This window comes from Phaenicophaeus curvirostris, chromosome 1 (assembly GCF_032191515.1).
Source record: "Phaenicophaeus curvirostris isolate KB17595 chromosome 1, BPBGC_Pcur_1.0, whole genome shotgun sequence".
In the NCBI taxonomy this organism is placed as follows: Eukaryota; Metazoa; Chordata; class Aves; order Cuculiformes; family Cuculidae; genus Phaenicophaeus; species Phaenicophaeus curvirostris.
The window spans coordinates 164,823,610-164,842,713 of record NC_091392.1 but is presented as its reverse complement, the minus strand read 5'-3'; the positions used below and the strand labels follow the sequence as shown (position 1 = coordinate 164,842,713).

Below are 19,104 nucleotides of genomic sequence, written 5' to 3'. Positions count from 1 at the left end.
AGGGAACACTGGAGCTGTGAGACCAGTCAGCAGGGCTGGGTGCGCCCACATGAGCTCCAGGCATAGCTCTGAGCCATAGGCTGATAGCATCTTTCCATTAAGCTAATCACCTCACCCCATTCTTTATTACCCTATCTTCTCCTTTGAAGGCTCTCACCACCTGACCGGTGTTCTCAGGGAAGGAGCTCCCAACAAGGAACAGGAGGTACAGGCACTGTGATAGGCAGAGGCACAGGGTAGGAATACAGAGTCATCATCGGTGAAGGTAAAGCCACCTCTGTGCCTGAGCTTCAGCTCAAAGAAGGCTGCAGCTAGTGTTAGAATCATAGAATCATAGAATCACAGAATCATAGAATCATAAAATCATAGAATGGTTTGGGTTGGAAGGGACCTTGACGATTGTACAGTTTCAACCTCCCTGCCATGTGCAGGGACACCCTCAACTGGCTCAAAGCCTTATCCAACCTGGCCTTGAACACCCCCAGGGATGGCTCATCCACAGCTTCTCTGGGCAATCTGTTCACCATTGTCAGCAAGAGAAGTCATTCCATCCTATCAATCAGATGAAAGTTGTGTGAAGAGGTGATCAAACTGGTGAATGAACTGTCTTTGGGGCTGGGGGCTGATTCCTAATCTCACCACCATCTCTCTCTTCTCTTTTTTTTTTTTTTTTTTTTTTGTGTGTTTTTTCTTTTAGGTTCCCACAGAGGGACAGCCCACTGAGCAAAATGTCAGCTTTCAGCATACGAAAACAGTCTTCTAATCAAAGCGGTAAAATGGACTCTCCTTCATTTTCTGCTCTTAGACGTTGAGGCACGGACTCCCTCCTTTCCAGTTATCACCATACCCATCATGTAGCTCCTTCACAGGGCATGCCATCACTCTTCAGATGTGACAGGCTGGTTATTAGATTTGCAGTAGGACCCACTTCACCCACCAAGACTGTGATGTTGTGCATAAGCTTTCACTGGCAGACATTTAGGCTGAAACATGAGCAGTGAGGTGTGATGGAGCAGTGGAGCTGGGTGGTGCAGAGCAAGACAGCACTTCCCTCCATGAAGTTGTATGGTTTCTGGAGAAACCCCACAGGAGCATGGCAGCTGAGAGGGAAGTGGGCAGACAGGACATCACCACTGTCTCTTTGATTTGTCCAAGGAAAATGAGGAGAAATGGAGGGGGGAAGGAGAGAGAAAAGCTATTTAACTATTGTCAGATGAGATGCATTGTTCCTCTAGAGGGACAAAAGTTGTTGAGGGCTGTAGTTTATTTTCTATACATAGAAATGAAAACTGGAGACACGATGACATTTGAACCCGCAAAATAATTCTAAAGAGTGAAAGGTTTTGAGGCAAATGAAGACCTGGTTTGGATGGGACATGCCAGGCCTCAGAACACCAAAATGAGTGCGCACATGGCAGGGAACAACTTGCCTCTTTTGTATTAAGGATACAAACTTTTTATTGCCAAAATAAGAAGGAGATAAGTTCTATCGGCATGTGCTCATGTGACCTGAACTGCTGTATCAGATCTACATGTAATTTTCAGTTGAAAATTGGGAGACAATTCATTAGATGAGAAATGACTCTTTGAGCACCCTGATCCAGTGGAAAGTGCACCTGCCCATGGCAGGGGTGTTGGAACTGGATGATCTTTAAGGTCCCTTCCAACCCCAATCATTCTCTGATTTGTTGAAATAAGTAGTCTTCAGCAAAACTCATGCATTAGCAATTTTCTTGTGATATTTCATTAAAAGAAAACACAATATACATTCCTTGGCTACAGCCTTTATAGGATATTTCCCAAACCCTTTTTTGCACTAAGCAATTAAGAAAGCCATGATTTCTGTGACATCCAGATGAATTTTAGGTAGGTAATAACAGCTTTCCTAAACTGCTATTGGAAAAAAAAGCCAATATTACATATACAAGGTTAATTTTAACAGTTGGGTATATACTGAGTAATTCTTGCATACATAGAAATGCTTTTGTTATGTTTGTGTCACTGAGGAGTTTTTCTTCAAGGTTCATAGTTGGTTATGATTGGCAGTAGAGTACAGATTAAAATGTATTGCTGAGAGTTGCAAGCATTTTTGGCTAAAACTATTAGTATGAAAGGAATGTTGGAATCATTTCCACCCCTTTAGTTGCCAACAGCTATCCTTGCTGTAGAGAAGGTTTGCCTCTGGAATGCATATTTTTGATCTCACATTTTTCCCACCTTCTAAAGTTAACTTTATCTTTTTATACAAATGATTGTACCAAATTAAAAATATCTAAATACATATGAGAATGGGAAAGTACAGTTTTTGCTTTTGGATCTTCATTTGAATCCTTAATTACTGGATGTTGCAAAGCTTTTTTTCTATCTATACATGTTCATCCAAGTTACTATTACATGCCAGTCATTGCTAGTGTTAGCAACATATTCAAAAGAATGAATATTTAGATCAACCGCACTTAATATAGTCTTGTTTGCCAATTACAACTATCTCCATTCTTGATAGTGACTATGATACAATGCTATTGTTCAAACTGATGGAGGTCCTTCCTCTTTTCGGTTTGCAAGTGTTTAACAGATATTTTAATGAATCACTGGCCCTGTGCAGGCAAGATTGGGATGTTGTCATTTTTTGAGATCTTTAAAGTCAGCTTTTAAGAACATTTTTACGACAAAAACTTGCTCAACTGGCAGTGAACGGGCTGATGTGAAAATTGTGCAGTGAGAATAGATAACTTTTTGTTCTTAACGTACCATAATTGTCAACACACTCTTACAAATCTCATCTTTGATATGCCTGTTCATTTCCAATGGTCTCAAGTTGCTGCATCTATGCTGCTCAAAAAAAAAAATAAAGGCAAACCTTGGCATCAGGGCGAAGAGACAGCAACATACATCTGCTCTATCACACCTTGTTTCCTAAATGTTTGTCACTTCTCTAGCAGCTCAGTCTTTGAGAGAGCAAGTCCAACCCAGAGCCAGGGAATGCTTGCAACTAGGCAGACATGAATGATCAGTCCAATCCTTTAATTCCTTTGCTGGCCTTCTTCCATTTACAGTATGAACATATCTACAGTGAACTGCAACAGATAAGAGCAGACGCAGTTTGGGTCACATTTTATTGTTTTACTCCACTGTGGTTTGTTCATGAGAAAAGTGTATTCAAATAATCAGTCTTGGCCACTGTCATTTAAAATAAATGTTTTGATGTTTTGTTGTGATTTGATGTTCCACTAAGGTAGCTATTTGACATTTTTCATATTATCACCACAACTGAAATTCTTGAATTAAAAGCAAGAGCTACGTTTTCTTAGAAATCACAGCAAAATGCCAAAACACAGCACTGACAAATGTCATAATACTGACTGCACGCAATTTCTGTGAAGTATGGTCTTTCTGTACACAATAGTAAGGTCAAATGTTCTTACTGAACACCAAATAATAATGTTTCCTGCAATCTGGTAGTGTTCCTTTTGCGTGGATGCTCAGAGACTGAGGAATTCATAGAGAAAATCATGAAGGTCTCTGAAGGAAACCCTGAGAAATTCAGTCGGTTTGTTGGTTAACTGGATGCTGCTGACAAATATTTTGCTTATTTAATCTTTCATAGAATCACTAGGTTGGAAAAGATCTCTTAGATCATCGAGTCCAACCAGTCCCATCTGCCACTAAACCATGTCCCCAAGCACCTTGTCTACTTGTCTTTTAATTACCTTCATGGATGGTGTCTCAACCACCTCCCTGTGTAGCCTCTGCCAGTGCCCAAAGACCATTTCTGTGAAAAATTTTTTGCTGATATCCAGTCTGAACCTCCCCTGGCACAGCTTGAGGCCATTCCCTCTTGTCCTGTCCCCTGTCACTTGGGAGAAGAGGCCAGCTCCCTCCTCTCTACAACCTCCTTTCACGTAGCTGTAGAGAGTATCATCTTCTCTTTTATGGGAAAGTTTAGGGAAAGTATCACAATTTAAAAATGGAGTTTATATTTGGACCCAACTTTTAGTTATGTGTTTTAAAGGGGTATGTTAAAATGGCAGGAAAATATTCCTCTTCACCTCAGACAGGCCAATTATATGAATCTTAAGTGGGAAGAAAAAGAACTGAGAATACTGGAAAAGAGTCATTGAATTGCTTTGCTTGTTTCCATGCCAAACACTTTATGAAGGGAAGCCAAATGAGATAAACATGAGCTTTCTAATACAGTGAGGAATAGATGTTCTCACAAATCAAGTGAACATTGTATTGTCAGTTCCTCAATATACTAAGTATCAGTGTTGTTGGGCACAGATATTTTAGGTTGTTTTCATAAGCAGATAAGGCTTCCATGTTCATGTTGTGTCTGTCCCTCCCAAAAATCTTTGAATCCATACACCAGTTTTAGTTTAATCTAGCATAAAGATACAGACCTTAATGGTATTGCTTTTATTAGAAGTTCAGTAAAACCACACTGCTGGTTAGAAAAGAGAACCTGTTTGAGTTCATGTTGCCTGACATGGATCCATTACAGCGAGTCCAGGGGAAGCCACAAAAATGATCAGAGGGTTGGAGCACTTCCCATACAAGGACAGGCTGAGAGAGCTGGGCTTCTTCATTCTAGAGAAGAAAAGACTTCAGACACTTTATAGAAGCCTTCCAGTACTTAAAAAGGGCCTACAGAAAGGCTGGGGAGAGGCTCTTTATCAGGGGGTGCAGGGATAGGGTGAGGGGAATGGTTTTAAGCTGAAAGAGGGGAGATTTAGATTAGATATTAGGAAGATTTTTTTTTCCTGTGAGGGTGGTGGAACACTGGAAGAGGTTGCCCAAAGAAGTCATGGACGCCCCATTCCTGGAGGTGTTCAAAACAAGGTTGTATGAGTCGTTGAGCAACCTGATCCGGTGGAAGGTGTTGGAACTGGATGATCTTTAAGGTCCCTTCCCGTTCAAATGATTCTGTGATTCAGCTACTGAATAAAAAGCTTCAGATAGAGTGTGATTCTTCTGAGAAACCTGAAAATCCGCACGTGTTGGGCTGGATGTACGTGGAGGACCTTGTGATCATCTCAAGATTAGCTTTCATTAGAAATGCGCATCCTGTCGCACATCTAAAAATACAGAAACTGCAGACAGCACCCCAGGAAATGAGATTAATTAGTCTGAATTTCCTGGAATTGCTGTTGTATGCATATTTCATAAAAGCTTTATCAGATCTGTGATATTTGTTTACATTAATAACACCAATCTGCTTCATATTATGGATGAAACAGAATTTAGTATGGTAAACTGGGCTTATGAGGTCCTGTCAATTTTGAAGGGATTAAGCCACAAACTTTTCAAGGGAATGGTCTGCACTAAACAGGAGTGACAGCTTAAGATTAAATCTGTGCTAAATTTTACATATTTCAGCCTTTCTAATAGTACTTCAATTTTCCAAAATTATCCCACAAGTTCTTTTTCAAGACATGTTTCTCTGCGTTTGCAGATAATAAGAGTCCCTCTGTTGCAATTAAAAGCAGACAGCAGGCTACTCATGATATCAATAAACGACGGACTCTTTTGCAAGACAGCAGCTGGATAAAGAAGAGGCCGGAAGAGGAAAGGTAAGAAAGAGAGGAAATACATTTTTTGTGTATTTAGGTCAGTGTGCTCTGTATATTTTCTTGAAGTGTCTAGTTTTTCATGAATAGTATCAACCGGAATGACATAAATTTCATCAAATAACTATTTTTTGCTTATTTTGACAAGATACTGATTATCTTTTGGAAGTATAAGACTGCTGGACTCAATGACTATGTTTTTCATTAAGACTTCTGAGCACTGAGCATTTAATGAAATGTCAGGCTTCTGCTCTACAAGAAAAAACCCACATTTCATATATTTAGGTTGCAAGAATGCAATCTGACTCTTTCTTTTTATGAAGATTATAAATCTTGACAAGTTCTTTTAAAGAGCTTGAGTCAGAATCAGTTGAGATTTACTGGAATGCAAACTAGGACTTGTATTACACTAGAAACTCCACCTTTAGACCATGCCCTCATTATCTGTTCTGCGCACAGCATGTGGGAAGAGATAATTCTTACTCTAAAATGTTTGGAGTCATAAAATGCAAAGATCTGTAGCTGGTGTGATTATGTTGGTAGAGGACAGCTGTGAAATCTGATTGACGGCAGAAGTCTTCTGTCTAGAAACAGTTTTCCATCTTTAATATTCAAATTTTAAATAACCACTGTCTTTCTTTTGTTTGAAGTGCTGATGAAAACTATGGAAGGGCTGTGCTTAATCAATACAAGTCCCAGGATAGCCTAAACAGGTACAGTAGAGTATTTGAACACTTTTCTAATGATATTGTTAAAGAAAATTGAGTATTTCATTATATCCTGTTTATAGAAGGAGCTTTGTTTACTTTTAATCTATGCATATTTCCACTGTATATCTGACTTCTATGTCAATAATTGTTGTCGATGATGGCAGTGGTTGTAGGGCTGGATCTGCTGACAATAGGATAGTCTGAAATTCTGCATGATACCTTAATTCAAGACATATATATTGTTTTATTGATGATGAGTTGTTTAGTAAAAACAGTGACCAAAGTGGGCTTTCTAACCTTTTTTATAGCAGTAGCACAAATGAAAAGGAAGATCAGAAAGCTGTACTTGGACGATACAGGTCTGATACTAACTTGGATAAGTAAGTTTTTTTCTGTACGTATTTTATTTTGTGATTCTCATACCTGTGAAAGGTTTTAAAAATAAAAGCATGAAAGAAATCAGCAGGTCTTTAAAAAATGTTGCTATTTATTAAGCATCTAAGTAGAAGACTGAATGATTTTTGCATGAATTGTTAACGAGATAAATGAGAATGTGATTTGAGAGAAGGTTCTTTTGACATCTTGCTCTTCTCTTTCTGTATCAATTTCTGTGTATTCTTGTCCTCATAAATATAAGTATCTCTGTACAGATAACACCCACTCTTCCACAGTTTCCAGCATCTCAAACTATAAATGAAATTAGTGTCTCCAATAGATAAGTAGAACATGACTAAGTCTCTGGTTCTTTGCAAATCCTTGCTGCTACTGCATATAATGATCAGTAGAAATATCAGAATCATATATTTATTCATATATTTATCATACAGACACTTAATTTGAATGCCCTCTTCAGCCTTCACCACTGTTAAGACATGATCAGATCTGTGTTTGCAGATTTTTTCTGTGTCCTCCATCTCCAAAATTCAGCTCCCATTAACACCTGGTGTCAAAAGCATGCTGAGACTATGAGTAGATGCACTTAAACGCACACCATGGAAAAAGTGCACTTGTTTGGTTGGGTCTTGGCACTGTGTAATTTTGTTTGATGATCCTTACTTCTGTTGTAAGAAACAACGGAAAATAGTAGCATAAATTTTACCTTTTCCATAGAAGTCTGGAACAGAACAGGCTATAGAGCTGTGTGATATCACCCCTTTATCAATTCTTCCACGGGCTGGGGAATCCTGCTCTAAGACCTCTTTACCGAGTGCAAACAGCTGGTTCAGATATCAATTGTTTTTCTTGGCAGACACTAGTTTGTATCTAAGAAAAGTGAATGTCATCTGCCATTTTAGAAATCTGACATGCTAGCAGATGACTTCTGAAAACCTTGCTAGTCAGCATTTGTTTTGCCTATCATGAGTTAGTGTCATTGGCAAGCAGCATCATCTCACTTCCCTTCTTTTCCAGATAATTTGTGAGAATATGTAAGAACACAGGTCTTCTACAAATCCCTCCTTCTACTTTGAAAAAATAGTCGTTTATTCCAAAAATTTGTTTTCTACTTTTCAACCAGTTATTTATGCATGAAAGGACCTTCTCTATTATGACATTAGATATCAGTTTATGTAAGAGTCCTTAAAGCAAATTTCTATGAAGCCCTTCGGAAATTCAAGTAGAGTATGACTTCAAAACAATTTTTAAGGCTTGATAGTCATGCATAGAGACCTGATGACTAATTTAGAAGTCATAGGACAATTCCACTTTCTACAGTGTTGCTGAACAGTGTTGTCCTTTTCTACTCTGCCTACCTACGTCTTTTTGCTTTATGCCAAGATATTAAGATGTTTGAATTATTTTAAGTTATAAACTGACTGTCTTTGTGTTTTCATGTACACAAACATCTAACATAAATTGTTCTTAATATGCAACAGATGGCAGAGAATCCAAAAAAAGGATTATAGGTGTGAATATATACTTCTGATAACTAGTGCAGAATGTGTTCATAAATGGTTCTATCTTGAAATTATTACAATGAGGAAGTTGCTGTCATGTTGTTTATTTTTCCTCACTCATCACTGATATTCCCAAAACTGCCAAGTATAACCATTCTAGGATTAATTTGTGCACACCCATTGCTAGCAGACACTTGTGTAAGGGATGACCACGTGTTCTACATCTCCTCAAACTTGCAACCTAAGGCATAGAAGGGTGTGGTAATTTATTTTCTATTAGCATCTTTTTGTAGCTTGCAGTCAAATTTGGTACTTCTGCTTCCTCTGTGAAAGATGTTCTCCATGGGGTGCAATTCCCTTATTTTCTTATAAATTATTTCTGGCAAGAGCAACCGTAACACAAACTTCCAAGCTTAGAATAGACCAACTTGTAGAACAGCTATATTGTTTAGTCACCTTTATTAAAAAGAAGCATTCTTTCAAAACTAAAAGTCAGGGCTGAAAATGGAGCATGCTCCTGGGATGTAGAATAAAGTCTAAAGGAGTGCTTCTAGCAGACAGTTCTTGAGAAGAATCGACTTGATATTGGAGATCTCTTAGAACTGTTCACAGGATTTATTTTAAGTCATGTTGTCTATTTGGAAAATAATTTTTATCTAGCTAAGATGCTGTAAAATGGTAGTCTTCTATCCTGCAAAATGTCTGAGAAGTTACCTGTTTTCAAGACAGAGATCTGAACATCTTCCCATCATTGTGATTAGTATCTCTTCTGTAATATTCCAAAAGACTAGGATAAAAGAATCTGGATCTATGTGGATGAATGTCTCTTCAATAGCTACATCTTAAAATGGCAGTTTTAATTAAAAAATTTCCAAAATAAACAGAAGAGTGTAGGAGTAATTTTGAGCTCTTCATTGCATGTGTAAATGTGACAGTGAAAACACATCTAGAAGACATTTTAAGCACAGATTTTTTTCTTCCAGGATACTGCCTTAGCTAATTTCAAAGAAGATAGGTTTGATATAAATTTTGTCTAACCCAATACCTACCAAACCTGAGCATTAGTTGCAGAATTAAGAATCTGGAACAGATGTTGCAGATGGATACATGGAATTACACCACTGGCTGAAAGCACAAAAAACCCCACCAAACACACTTAAGTTTTTGGCAGAAATCCATAGCTTGATAGCAGCAGATGTGCATATACTTGTACTGACACGTAGATCTACACATCATAACTCAGACAGCACGCAGATGATTGCAAACAACCTTTCTGGATAGGAGGAAAAGTTTTATTTATCCATTTCTTTCTCTCTTATTATTAGCAACTAACTAATTATTTGACAAAAGAATAAAATAGCCACAATGAAAATTACATTGCTATTTTTCCAAGTATTAAATGCTACTAATTCCAGAATAGCTTCCAGGAAGAATAAATCCTAACCTCATTTATAGCAATCAGATCCGTAGAGAAGGGACTGAAGCAAATGAGACATTTTAATTGTCTGCTTTATTAATAATCTAATCATTTGGAATGGTAGAAATTACTGTAAAGTTAACTGAGAACAAACCAGAAACCACTGTTTGGTTGTGATACGAACCTGTTTTGCACATCTTGAACATCACATGCAATATTTTACTTATGTGCAGAAACTAAAGCAGAACCAGAAAAAAATGAAGAAAAAGGGGAGAAAGGATTATCACAGGGATCAAACAGCTTTAATACATGGAATGTGTGAAGAGACAAAGCTTCCTCATCTTAGAAAATACGTATTATTTTATTATGATATAAGGAAAGTGACTTTCAGGGTGGTGAGGCACTGGCACAGGTTGTCCAGAGAAGTTGTGGCTGCCCCATCTCTGAAGGTGTTCAAGGCCAGGCTGGATGAGGCTTTGAGCAACCTGGCTGAGTAGAAGGTGTCCCTGACCATGGGGATGGGGGTTGGAACTGGATGATCTTTAAGCTCCCTTCCAACACAGATGATTCTATGAGTCTATGATTCTAGGACTAAGCAATGAATGCTTTCTGTTTGTTACAGTGTAAGAATGAGATACTGTATGAAATGTTTAGGTAATGATTTAAAAAAAAGAAAGGAAAAAATATTAAAAAAACCCATGCTTTTTTCCCCTTATCACATATATTAATTGTAGGACTCAAAACTACAGGATATTGTAGAGGACACGCATCCAGAAATGTAAATTGAGTCCGAAAAACACATAGGAAGATGGATCATTGAGCCAAAGATATTTGCTGGAGACAGCATTCTGGGTGCAAATAGAGGATATTCTTTGATCACTGCTTGTCAGAAGCTGAAAAGTTGTACAAGGAGAAATTAACGTTGCAGCTGCCTTTCTTCTGTCACTTTTTTCAAAGCTTCTGCTACCTGGGGCAGCAATGGAGTAGGATGCCAGATGGACCCTTCAAGTCTTTAAAATGAGCAAAGACAAAACTGCTTAAAGTGTTGTGCTGAAATCTTGAAAATATGAAACAAAACATGAAAGAAATGCTGATTCATGGGATAGTTCTGAACTAGAAGTAATGCACGTTTGCATCTGTAGTAATGCTAGCAGGTTTAGTGAGACCTCTAGTGATCTTTCGAGTAACTGTAACTGCCAGTCACAGTCCCAAGCTGCCAGTGGTGCAAGACAGTTAAATTTAAGATTTGATAAAGCCTCAAAGCACATGCTGGTGCAGATTGTGTCACAGAGCTCCCTTGGTGGCTTTTCATTACAAACACCAGTATTCTGTGATACTTGGCTGAAGGCAGGATGCAAAAGGTTTTGTGCATTGTAGTTCTAGCATTAATTATTTTGTATCTATAGCTTCAGTTTATAGACAGGAGTAGATAACTAAAACTTAGTGATTCTATACGTAAATAAGAGCTCAGAATATGTTTCAGCTGTTCGAACCAAATATTTAAGATAACCCTCTCAACTTGGTATTTGTTATCTATTTCCATGTACATCACTTTATATGTGAGCTTTTCGGAGCCCTCCATTCTTATTAAGTGATAGTCCATATATGGGAAGAATGTTGAAATAAAATAAGCACTTCAGATGCTTCAGCTATGACAGATATATTGTGCTTTCCATGAAAATCCAGAAGGGTTTTAGGCAGCAACTGCAGAATCCATTAAGAGCTTGAAAATTATGATTGTTTATTAGCATGTATTTCATAGCTTAATAAAATAAATTCAAGCACAAATAGTCTAACTTCTTTGATAGATGTTATTCCTGTAGGTCACTACCATGCTTTATCAGGGATTTTACACATGAATATTTTCAAATCACATTGATCTTTAAAGGCTGTGAAGAAAATGAGACTCACATCTCTCAAGGGATGGCGAGGGAGTGGGAAAGGGAGTGGTTTATATGCTCGATTGAACATTGCTTTCTTTCTAATATTGTGGTCTAATTCAAAGGAGTCGTAATAAATCGTTAACAATAATGAGGCTCGATAGAGTACATGAATTAGTGTTTGAATATAACCTTTTGAAATAGTTTATTTTCATTGAGCTACTTAGATTCTTCAGATGTTAATGTGCTAAATTTCTATTAATTCAGCTTCTGTTCTATTAATTTCATTCTGTTCTTCTCTTCTACACCTGTCTTGGTACGGGGGAATTTTTGTTCTGTACACAGGGCAAAGTGATTCTCCATCTTTTAACTTTATTGAAAGTGTTTTGTTGTTTGGTTTTTGTTTAAAATACCCAAAACTATCTAGAGTGTGCATCATAAATAATTTCTGTGGTTTTGACAGAATTCCAGCCAGAAGTGATGACAATAAAATAAATAAGTCCCCAACTCTGAATAACAAACAAAGCAACAGGTATGAGTTTTGGAAACTTTCTCATCTAATTGTTGTGTATTATATTTTAACAACTTTGGGATATGGTTTAGTAGGCACAGTGATGTTGGGCTGATGGTTGGATATGATAAACTTAGAGATCTATGATTTTATGTATCATACATCATTTATCATGCATTCTTGTAAAAGTATTATATATTATCATAACTTCTGATTACATGTACATACCAAGAACGTACAGAGAAATTATTTTGTATGGTGTATGACCTAATAGTAGGCTTCATTTTTCCACCTGACATCAAATGCAGACATCTATATCTAGGTTATCATAGACTATTTTTATAGCCAATGGGGAGCAAAGGTATCTTTTGGAGGACAGTTCATCTGATGTCACTCATATGTTTTCTTTAGAATAAGAGGAATTTTCCTTAAAAATGCTTATTTCCCCAAGTAGATTAAAAAAGACACCAGCTCAGATTACACATTTACTCAGCATAGCAATTATTTAAGAAAAACACTATTTTAAATACAGAAAAAAGAAAGAACAAGGATGCTTTGAAAATAGTCCAGTGTGGGTATGCTCTAAAGCTCTAAAGTTGTCTGTATGAATTCTACCAAATATAGTGCGTATTTTAGAGGAAAGAATACTAGAAAAAATTATAATTAAGGTTTTCAGTGGAAAATGCCATTGAATGTTGCCAATGGAAAACTTGAATACTAAATAATAAAAGCCACTTATTCTGATAGACACACTGTTTTTTCCAGTGGAAAGCTGTCCTTTTTTTTCAGAAAGTAATTTTTTTTAACTAATGCAGCTTGAAATGAAGTTTTAGTTTAAAATAAATTGTGAAATTTTTTACATGCCATTAAAAATGTTGTTATGTTTCAGAGATGGCCACTTTGTGTATGTAAAGTAACTGCACAACGATGAATCTTTCTTTTCTAAAGAATTCATATCTCTGCCTAATTGAAATTTTTATTTAGAAAAAAGAAAGTCAGGAAAGCTTAGCCATCACATTTCTAAGGGCAAAGGAACAAATATACCTCTTTGTGTTTCTATCAACGTCAGTAGTGTTCTCTCAGTACCAAATCACAGTGAATATAGTTGCTAGTGAAGACTGAGGATGGCAATTAAATGTCATCCTGTGAAATGTTGACATATTACTCTGAAGAGCAAATGAGTATCTCTAGCATTTAAAGTTCAAGTGAGGTCATTCTTTCAAATCATGATTTTGCACCATTATGTTGTAAATCATGGTGATGCTGACACATGAAACGTTATATAAATTTGATCTCATGTTATTTTGTCTAGAGATGATTCTTTAATATACCAATCATGAATTCTGAAGCAGGACTTCAGTGAGATTTAAATGGTATATGTTTTTTCCTGTCAGAGAGCCATAAAATTATTTTTAAAACTCTGTTCTTCAGATATTCTCATTACAGTAAGAATTGCAGAGGACAAAAGGCTAACTTTTTTATGAACTTCATGAGAAAAATCACTGGCTTGGAATTTATATAGTTAGAAGTATGAGGAATACTGATACCTTTTACAGGCATATCATGAAACAGAACAGCATTGACATAATTGAATAATAAACATGAAATTTAAAGTATGAAAAATAAGGATACGAATATTGTAGTGGCTGGAGACTGAAGTGTGGGTACAGAAGGCAAGATTTTCAGATGTCAGAAATTACTTTGGATATCAAAACTATCTGTTTTCTAAGCATCAGAATTACTTAAGGTGTCCAACATCTTGTACTCTTTAAGGTATTTCCAAAATTTCAGCTGGCATATTAGCATAGTCATGTCATTTACCACACAGAAACATGATTTCTTATCATTGTTTTTTTTTTAAATTTAAAATAATGCACATATTGAAGATGAAAGAATTAAGTATATTTCTTTAACAGACTGTCTTGGAATCCTAATGCAGCATCCACAAACACTGCTACAACTTCTCCAAACAAGAAAAAAAGGTATTCATTACCACCATTACTTACTTGTCAGAGGATAGGTTGCAATCTATTAAACTTCAGTAATATATCACAATTACATAAAAAAATTACCAACTTCCTCCTCTAGCACCCTTTAACTCCTTAGTAAGCTTCGAGAATTAAACTTCCTCATGCTTTGGCTTTTTTTCATGGTAGAACAGTGTTGCAAGGCTGTCTCAGTAGAGTCAGTTTTGTGAGCCTGGTAGACATAGCACAACAGATGCTAATTCTTTGCTACAGCCCCTAACTCAGCTAGCATATGCCTTTTTGGTGTCTAAATTGAAAGCATTGTAGCTCACTGTAACTGCGATCAGCTGAAATCTATGATGCCAAACTTGACCCTTGTTAGCTGAGCAAGAATAAAAACAGTGTATAGGAAGTACATTTTTAGTTTAAAATGAACTACTGGTGATGATGCAGCCTTCCCATCTCCAAATTCTGTCTGTGATTTTCACTTCTATATTTATTGTATAAAAAACGTGATTAGTAATATTATGAAAGTGGAAATTAAGACATCATTGTCTTCATATTAAAAAATCTACCTGCTCAGAAGTTTGTGGCAGTTTCAGGCCAGTAGTTCTCTTCAGGCTCTTTGAAGATGGGAAAGATCATCACTGAATTGCATCATTTATAGTGCGATTGCTTTTTTCTCACGAACAATTATTGGATTGATAGTTTTGAGGGAAAAAAAAAGAACTGAAAGTGCTTGTGATTCATACGTAACATTTAATACGGGCCCAAATGTGTTTCCTAGGTTTGTACTTGACACCCTTTCCTTTGTGAATTCTATCTGGTTGTCTTTCCCATGAACGATCCATTCAGATTGCAGAAAAGACCACCTAGACTCAGCAAATATAGTTGTCACAATGATAATTAAAATTACTATATTATTTATCTGGGAAAAAAAAACCCTAGTCTATGCCATATGTCTATGCAGTATCTCCAAATAATAATAATTTAAGAAATGTTCCCAGTATTTCTACATCACTTCTGACATTTTAACGTTCAGAGTATGCTCTTCATAGCACTAAACTAATACTCAAAAAATTACTTGTTAACACTGACAGGCAATCTTGGATGCCTCCTCCAGTTTCGAGTAGTAAGACCACAACAGAAACAGTGGACACTAAACAGTAAGTATTGATGATCATTAGTTATTTCCTAATTCTTGGGTAAAGCTGATTTTGGGGGTAAGCCAACAGAGCACTTCTTTGAGGAACTGAGTTTGAGAAGTAAAATGGCATGGGAAGAGACAGTATCCCATTCTATGTAGTGGTCTGGGCTCTTAGCAGTTTGATGCCTAGCATAGACTGAGGTCTGAGTACAGGGAGTACCAGCAAATTGAGGTTACCTAAGCACAGTTTATTTTCTGTTAAGCCAGTGATTCGTAGATATTTTTAATATGTCAACTATGATGAATTTATCTGTATTCTTTTCGGTATCTCTCTATGATCACGGTGATTATGAAAGTACAGGATAGGATGTATCCTCTATATGGCATTTGCCTGGCTTCCTACAAAAACCTGGAATTCCTGTGTCCTTCTGAACACTAATTATCTAGTTACTCTTCTACTCTCATAGTTCAGAGAAGACTAAAATGCAGGCATATTCTTTCTGAAGCTTTCATTATCCTTCCCAAATCATTAACAATGTTACCAAGGGCAGTTGGTTAAGCAGTGGTGGGCATTAAGTGATTAATTCGTTTTTCTTTTAAAAGTGCTTTGAAGATGTGAAAGCTATTTCAAATTGTGAATATTGCTATAACTAATAGTAGTCACCAAAGGAAAGCCTTTTACTTGCCTGTGAATTTCAGGAAAAAAAGTCCTGTGCATAGTTGTTAGTAACCAAAATTGTAAAAGGTCACTATCAGTCTTAAAGATGGGTGGAGCAGAGAGCTGTGTTTTTTCTTCAGTCATAGACTCATGGAATCATAAAATGGTTTGTATTGGAAGCAACCTTAGAGATCATCCAGTTCCAACACCCCTGCCACGGGCAGGGACACCTTCTACTGGACCAGATTGCTCAAATCCCCATCCAACCTGGCCCTGAACACCTGCAGGGATGGGGCATCCATGACTTCTGTGGGCAAGGTGTGCCAGTGCCTCACCACCCTCACAGGAAAAAATTCCTTCCTAATATCTACTCTAAATCTCCCTTTCAACTTAAAATCACTACCTCTCACCCTATCAACTACTCTCCCTGGCAAAGGGCCCCTGTAAAAAGCTTTCCTATAGGAAATATAAGAATGTTTGGTTGTTCTGCTATCCTCACGAAGGGAGTTCAGCAATCAGGGGTTTGTGGGGGTTTTTGGTCAGTTTTATTATTTACTTACCTTTTCTGATTCTAAGACCTGAGTCCAGTCTTTTATGGTCAAGCCTGAAGTGTAAACTTTGTAGAGTGCTTTGCTTCAGATCCAAGCTGATTAAGCACACTTTATAGAACATTTAAAAGAAATTGCCATTCAAACTAAGAATACAAGCAGCACACTGTAATTGAGTTTTTTGTTGTGAATGGTGTGAAAACAAAACACTGTTGATCAGTGTGATTGACTGGAGAATGTTGTTTGAAGAGTGATTGTCTTAGTAATATATAATGTATATGGTTAGAATTTAGTATTATGCTACTTCAGTTATAGAATCATTGAATCATAGAATGGTTTGGGTTGGAAGGGACCTTAGAGATCATCTAGTTCCAACCTCCCTGCCATGGGCAGGGTCATCCCACTAGATTAGACTAGAGTTAAACATGTTATGTTCCACATTAACAAACAAAGAATAATGTCATTATGGGAAGAAGGAAAAGTAAAATTAATTGCTATTGATTGATCTAAAATCTTGCAAAGGGCTTCAATACTTCTTGGTTTCTGAAATATTTACACTTTTCTTTCTCTAGGATCGCTTCAGAAAATTCAGAGGCTCCAATGGCGTATGTCTTGTGTTCTTTGTTTCTTAATAGATTTAGAAATGCAACAAAATCCTGTGTACAAATGTTATCGTTTATCATTTTACATTTGTTTGTAATACAAAGTCTGTATAAATTATCTGGAAGGGTTCCTCCTTTGTCAGCATCACAGAAGTGCACAAAGAAGACTTGCAGAAATGTAATTATTTTCACACAACGTAGAACATTCCATTGGATATTTATTCAAATTGAAAAACTGACTGCAGTTGCATAAAAAACTAAAATCTGCTTCATAATGTTTGTTCCATAGTTATGAATGTTGCTAACACAAATGCTCTTTTATATTAAATTTATTCTTTAAAGAGAGTGAAAAAGAGCATATGAGCAAAGTGAAGAAAAAGAAAGTGGTAAATGAAAAAGCTGTGCACATGCAAAGGCTTGTAATAACAGGAGTTAACATAAGAGGAATTGACATAAAGTGCTGTAAACTTATTTGAGTGTCTGCAAAGGATGTTCTAATTTTAGAAAATAAATTTATTAAATTAAGTCATTAATTAAATAAAGATTTCACATGGTATAAACTAGGAAAAGATTACTTAACCAACCTCTCATTTCATGGCTTATAATTAAGAAAGCTACAAAACTTACCATAGTTTAGTTGCCATTCTATTAGAAAGATTCTCTAAAGCATGCAACTGTCATTTCCAGCAGTTTTGGCCACCTTCTCCATTTCTTATAATTCATTTAAATTTTAATATTCCTGAGTGACCAGTCTGAGTGTTCACACAAATAAGCAAAATTAGGGAATTATAATTATTATTTAATTTTTTTAAAAAATGAGTACTTTGCTAAATAAGTGAAAAGTGAGTCTTTACTAAATGAGTAAAATTTATTTAGTAGGCAGTAGAAAAGTATTTTAAAGTTCCTTTATTACTAAAAGAATTTTAAAACTGTAAAGAAACTCCACATGATCATTATACAACATCTATACTAGCAAAACAGCCAGTCTTGGTATACTAATTTTTCAAAAAGCTCAGTGGATGCAGTAACCTAGTGAAAGTGTTACATAGCCCTTTCCATGGATATTCTTTGAATATATACATTTTATATATATTGCTCTTTATATGACATATATATAGTTACACATTTTATATATATATATAAAAAGGAGAAAAAAACTGAAAACAAAGTTTCTCTAAGAAAATCCACACTCTCTGTGGGACCACTCGTAAGAAACATATCTATAATTATAATAGATTTTAATCATATAATGTGTTTTCAAATATCTTCTTACGCCTTAAGTCTGTTTTCACCATTCCTATTACAGGGCTACCTTTTCCTCAGAACAGGTGACCCCTCAGAAAACGAAGACTGATGAGGATGATCAAGCTAGAGCAAGGTAACATAACAAGACATAATCAAAACAATATTTGTATAAACATTGATAAATCAGATAAATGTGATATTAAGTACTCAATTTGTTTAATTTCCATATTTTGAGAGCTCTTTTGGATATGTTGTATGATAAATGCTGCATTTATCTGCTACTAACAATTGGCCTAGATGTGCAAACCTGTGGTTCCATCTCATTCACTTTCTAAGTCATCTGTTAGATGTTTCATTTTTCATTCTTTCAATCTGTCTAGCCTGCATATAGATGTTTCTGAAACAGATAAATTGCAGTAGTGTGCATTACATTGTATATATTCTTCTGTCTTCAATTCATTGTAGGAGAGGTAACATCTACACACTACTATGTGTGTAGAAAAACCCCAACCTTGTGCATTGTAGTGTTAACATTTTAATAGTAAAACCCCAACATATACCATTTAGTGTTACAGAATTAGTATATTTAAACAGATGGACTTATTCTTGTGGTATGAGTTAGATGGCATATGTACTACTGTATCTTGGAAAATGTATGGAAGACCATGAAATCTATTGGTGGAAAAGACATATTTTTAAATTATTTTTTTACTGAAATTCCATCAAATTGTAAGGTTCTCTACTGTGGAAGATGTTACAGTTTTCAAAATCATCAGCAATAACCATGCAAAGAATTTGACTCTGTGACCTTGACCAGAATAAAATGCCTGAATATGCAATTAAAAAGTGAGTGAATTAGAAATAGATTTCTAGACATGCACTGAGAATTACAGTAGCTCATTTTGCATTTCTGCCTGGGAATATTCAGTGATGCAGACACTACAATTAATTTAAATT

General features: G+C 36.1%; 1 protein-coding gene across 1 annotated transcript in view; it reads left to right on the top strand.

Moving 5' to 3' along the window:
- SCEL (sciellin) overlaps positions 1-19,104 on the top strand; it is a 75,415-nt gene that overhangs the window by 30,672 nt on the left and 25,639 nt on the right. Inside the window, exons 3-11 of the mRNA XM_069879975.1 lie at positions 698-771; positions 5,453-5,570; positions 6,218-6,280; positions 6,586-6,657; positions 11,933-12,001; positions 13,897-13,962; positions 15,048-15,113; positions 16,873-16,905; positions 18,209-18,280. Coding sequence (XP_069736076.1) covers positions 729-771; positions 5,453-5,570; positions 6,218-6,280; positions 6,586-6,657; positions 11,933-12,001; positions 13,897-13,962; positions 15,048-15,113; positions 16,873-16,905; positions 18,209-18,280 — 602 coding nt within the window. The 5' untranslated portion in view covers positions 698-728. The remainder of the gene's footprint in view (positions 1-697; positions 772-5,452; positions 5,571-6,217; positions 6,281-6,585; positions 6,658-11,932; positions 12,002-13,896; positions 13,963-15,047; positions 15,114-16,872; positions 16,906-18,208; positions 18,281-19,104) is intronic.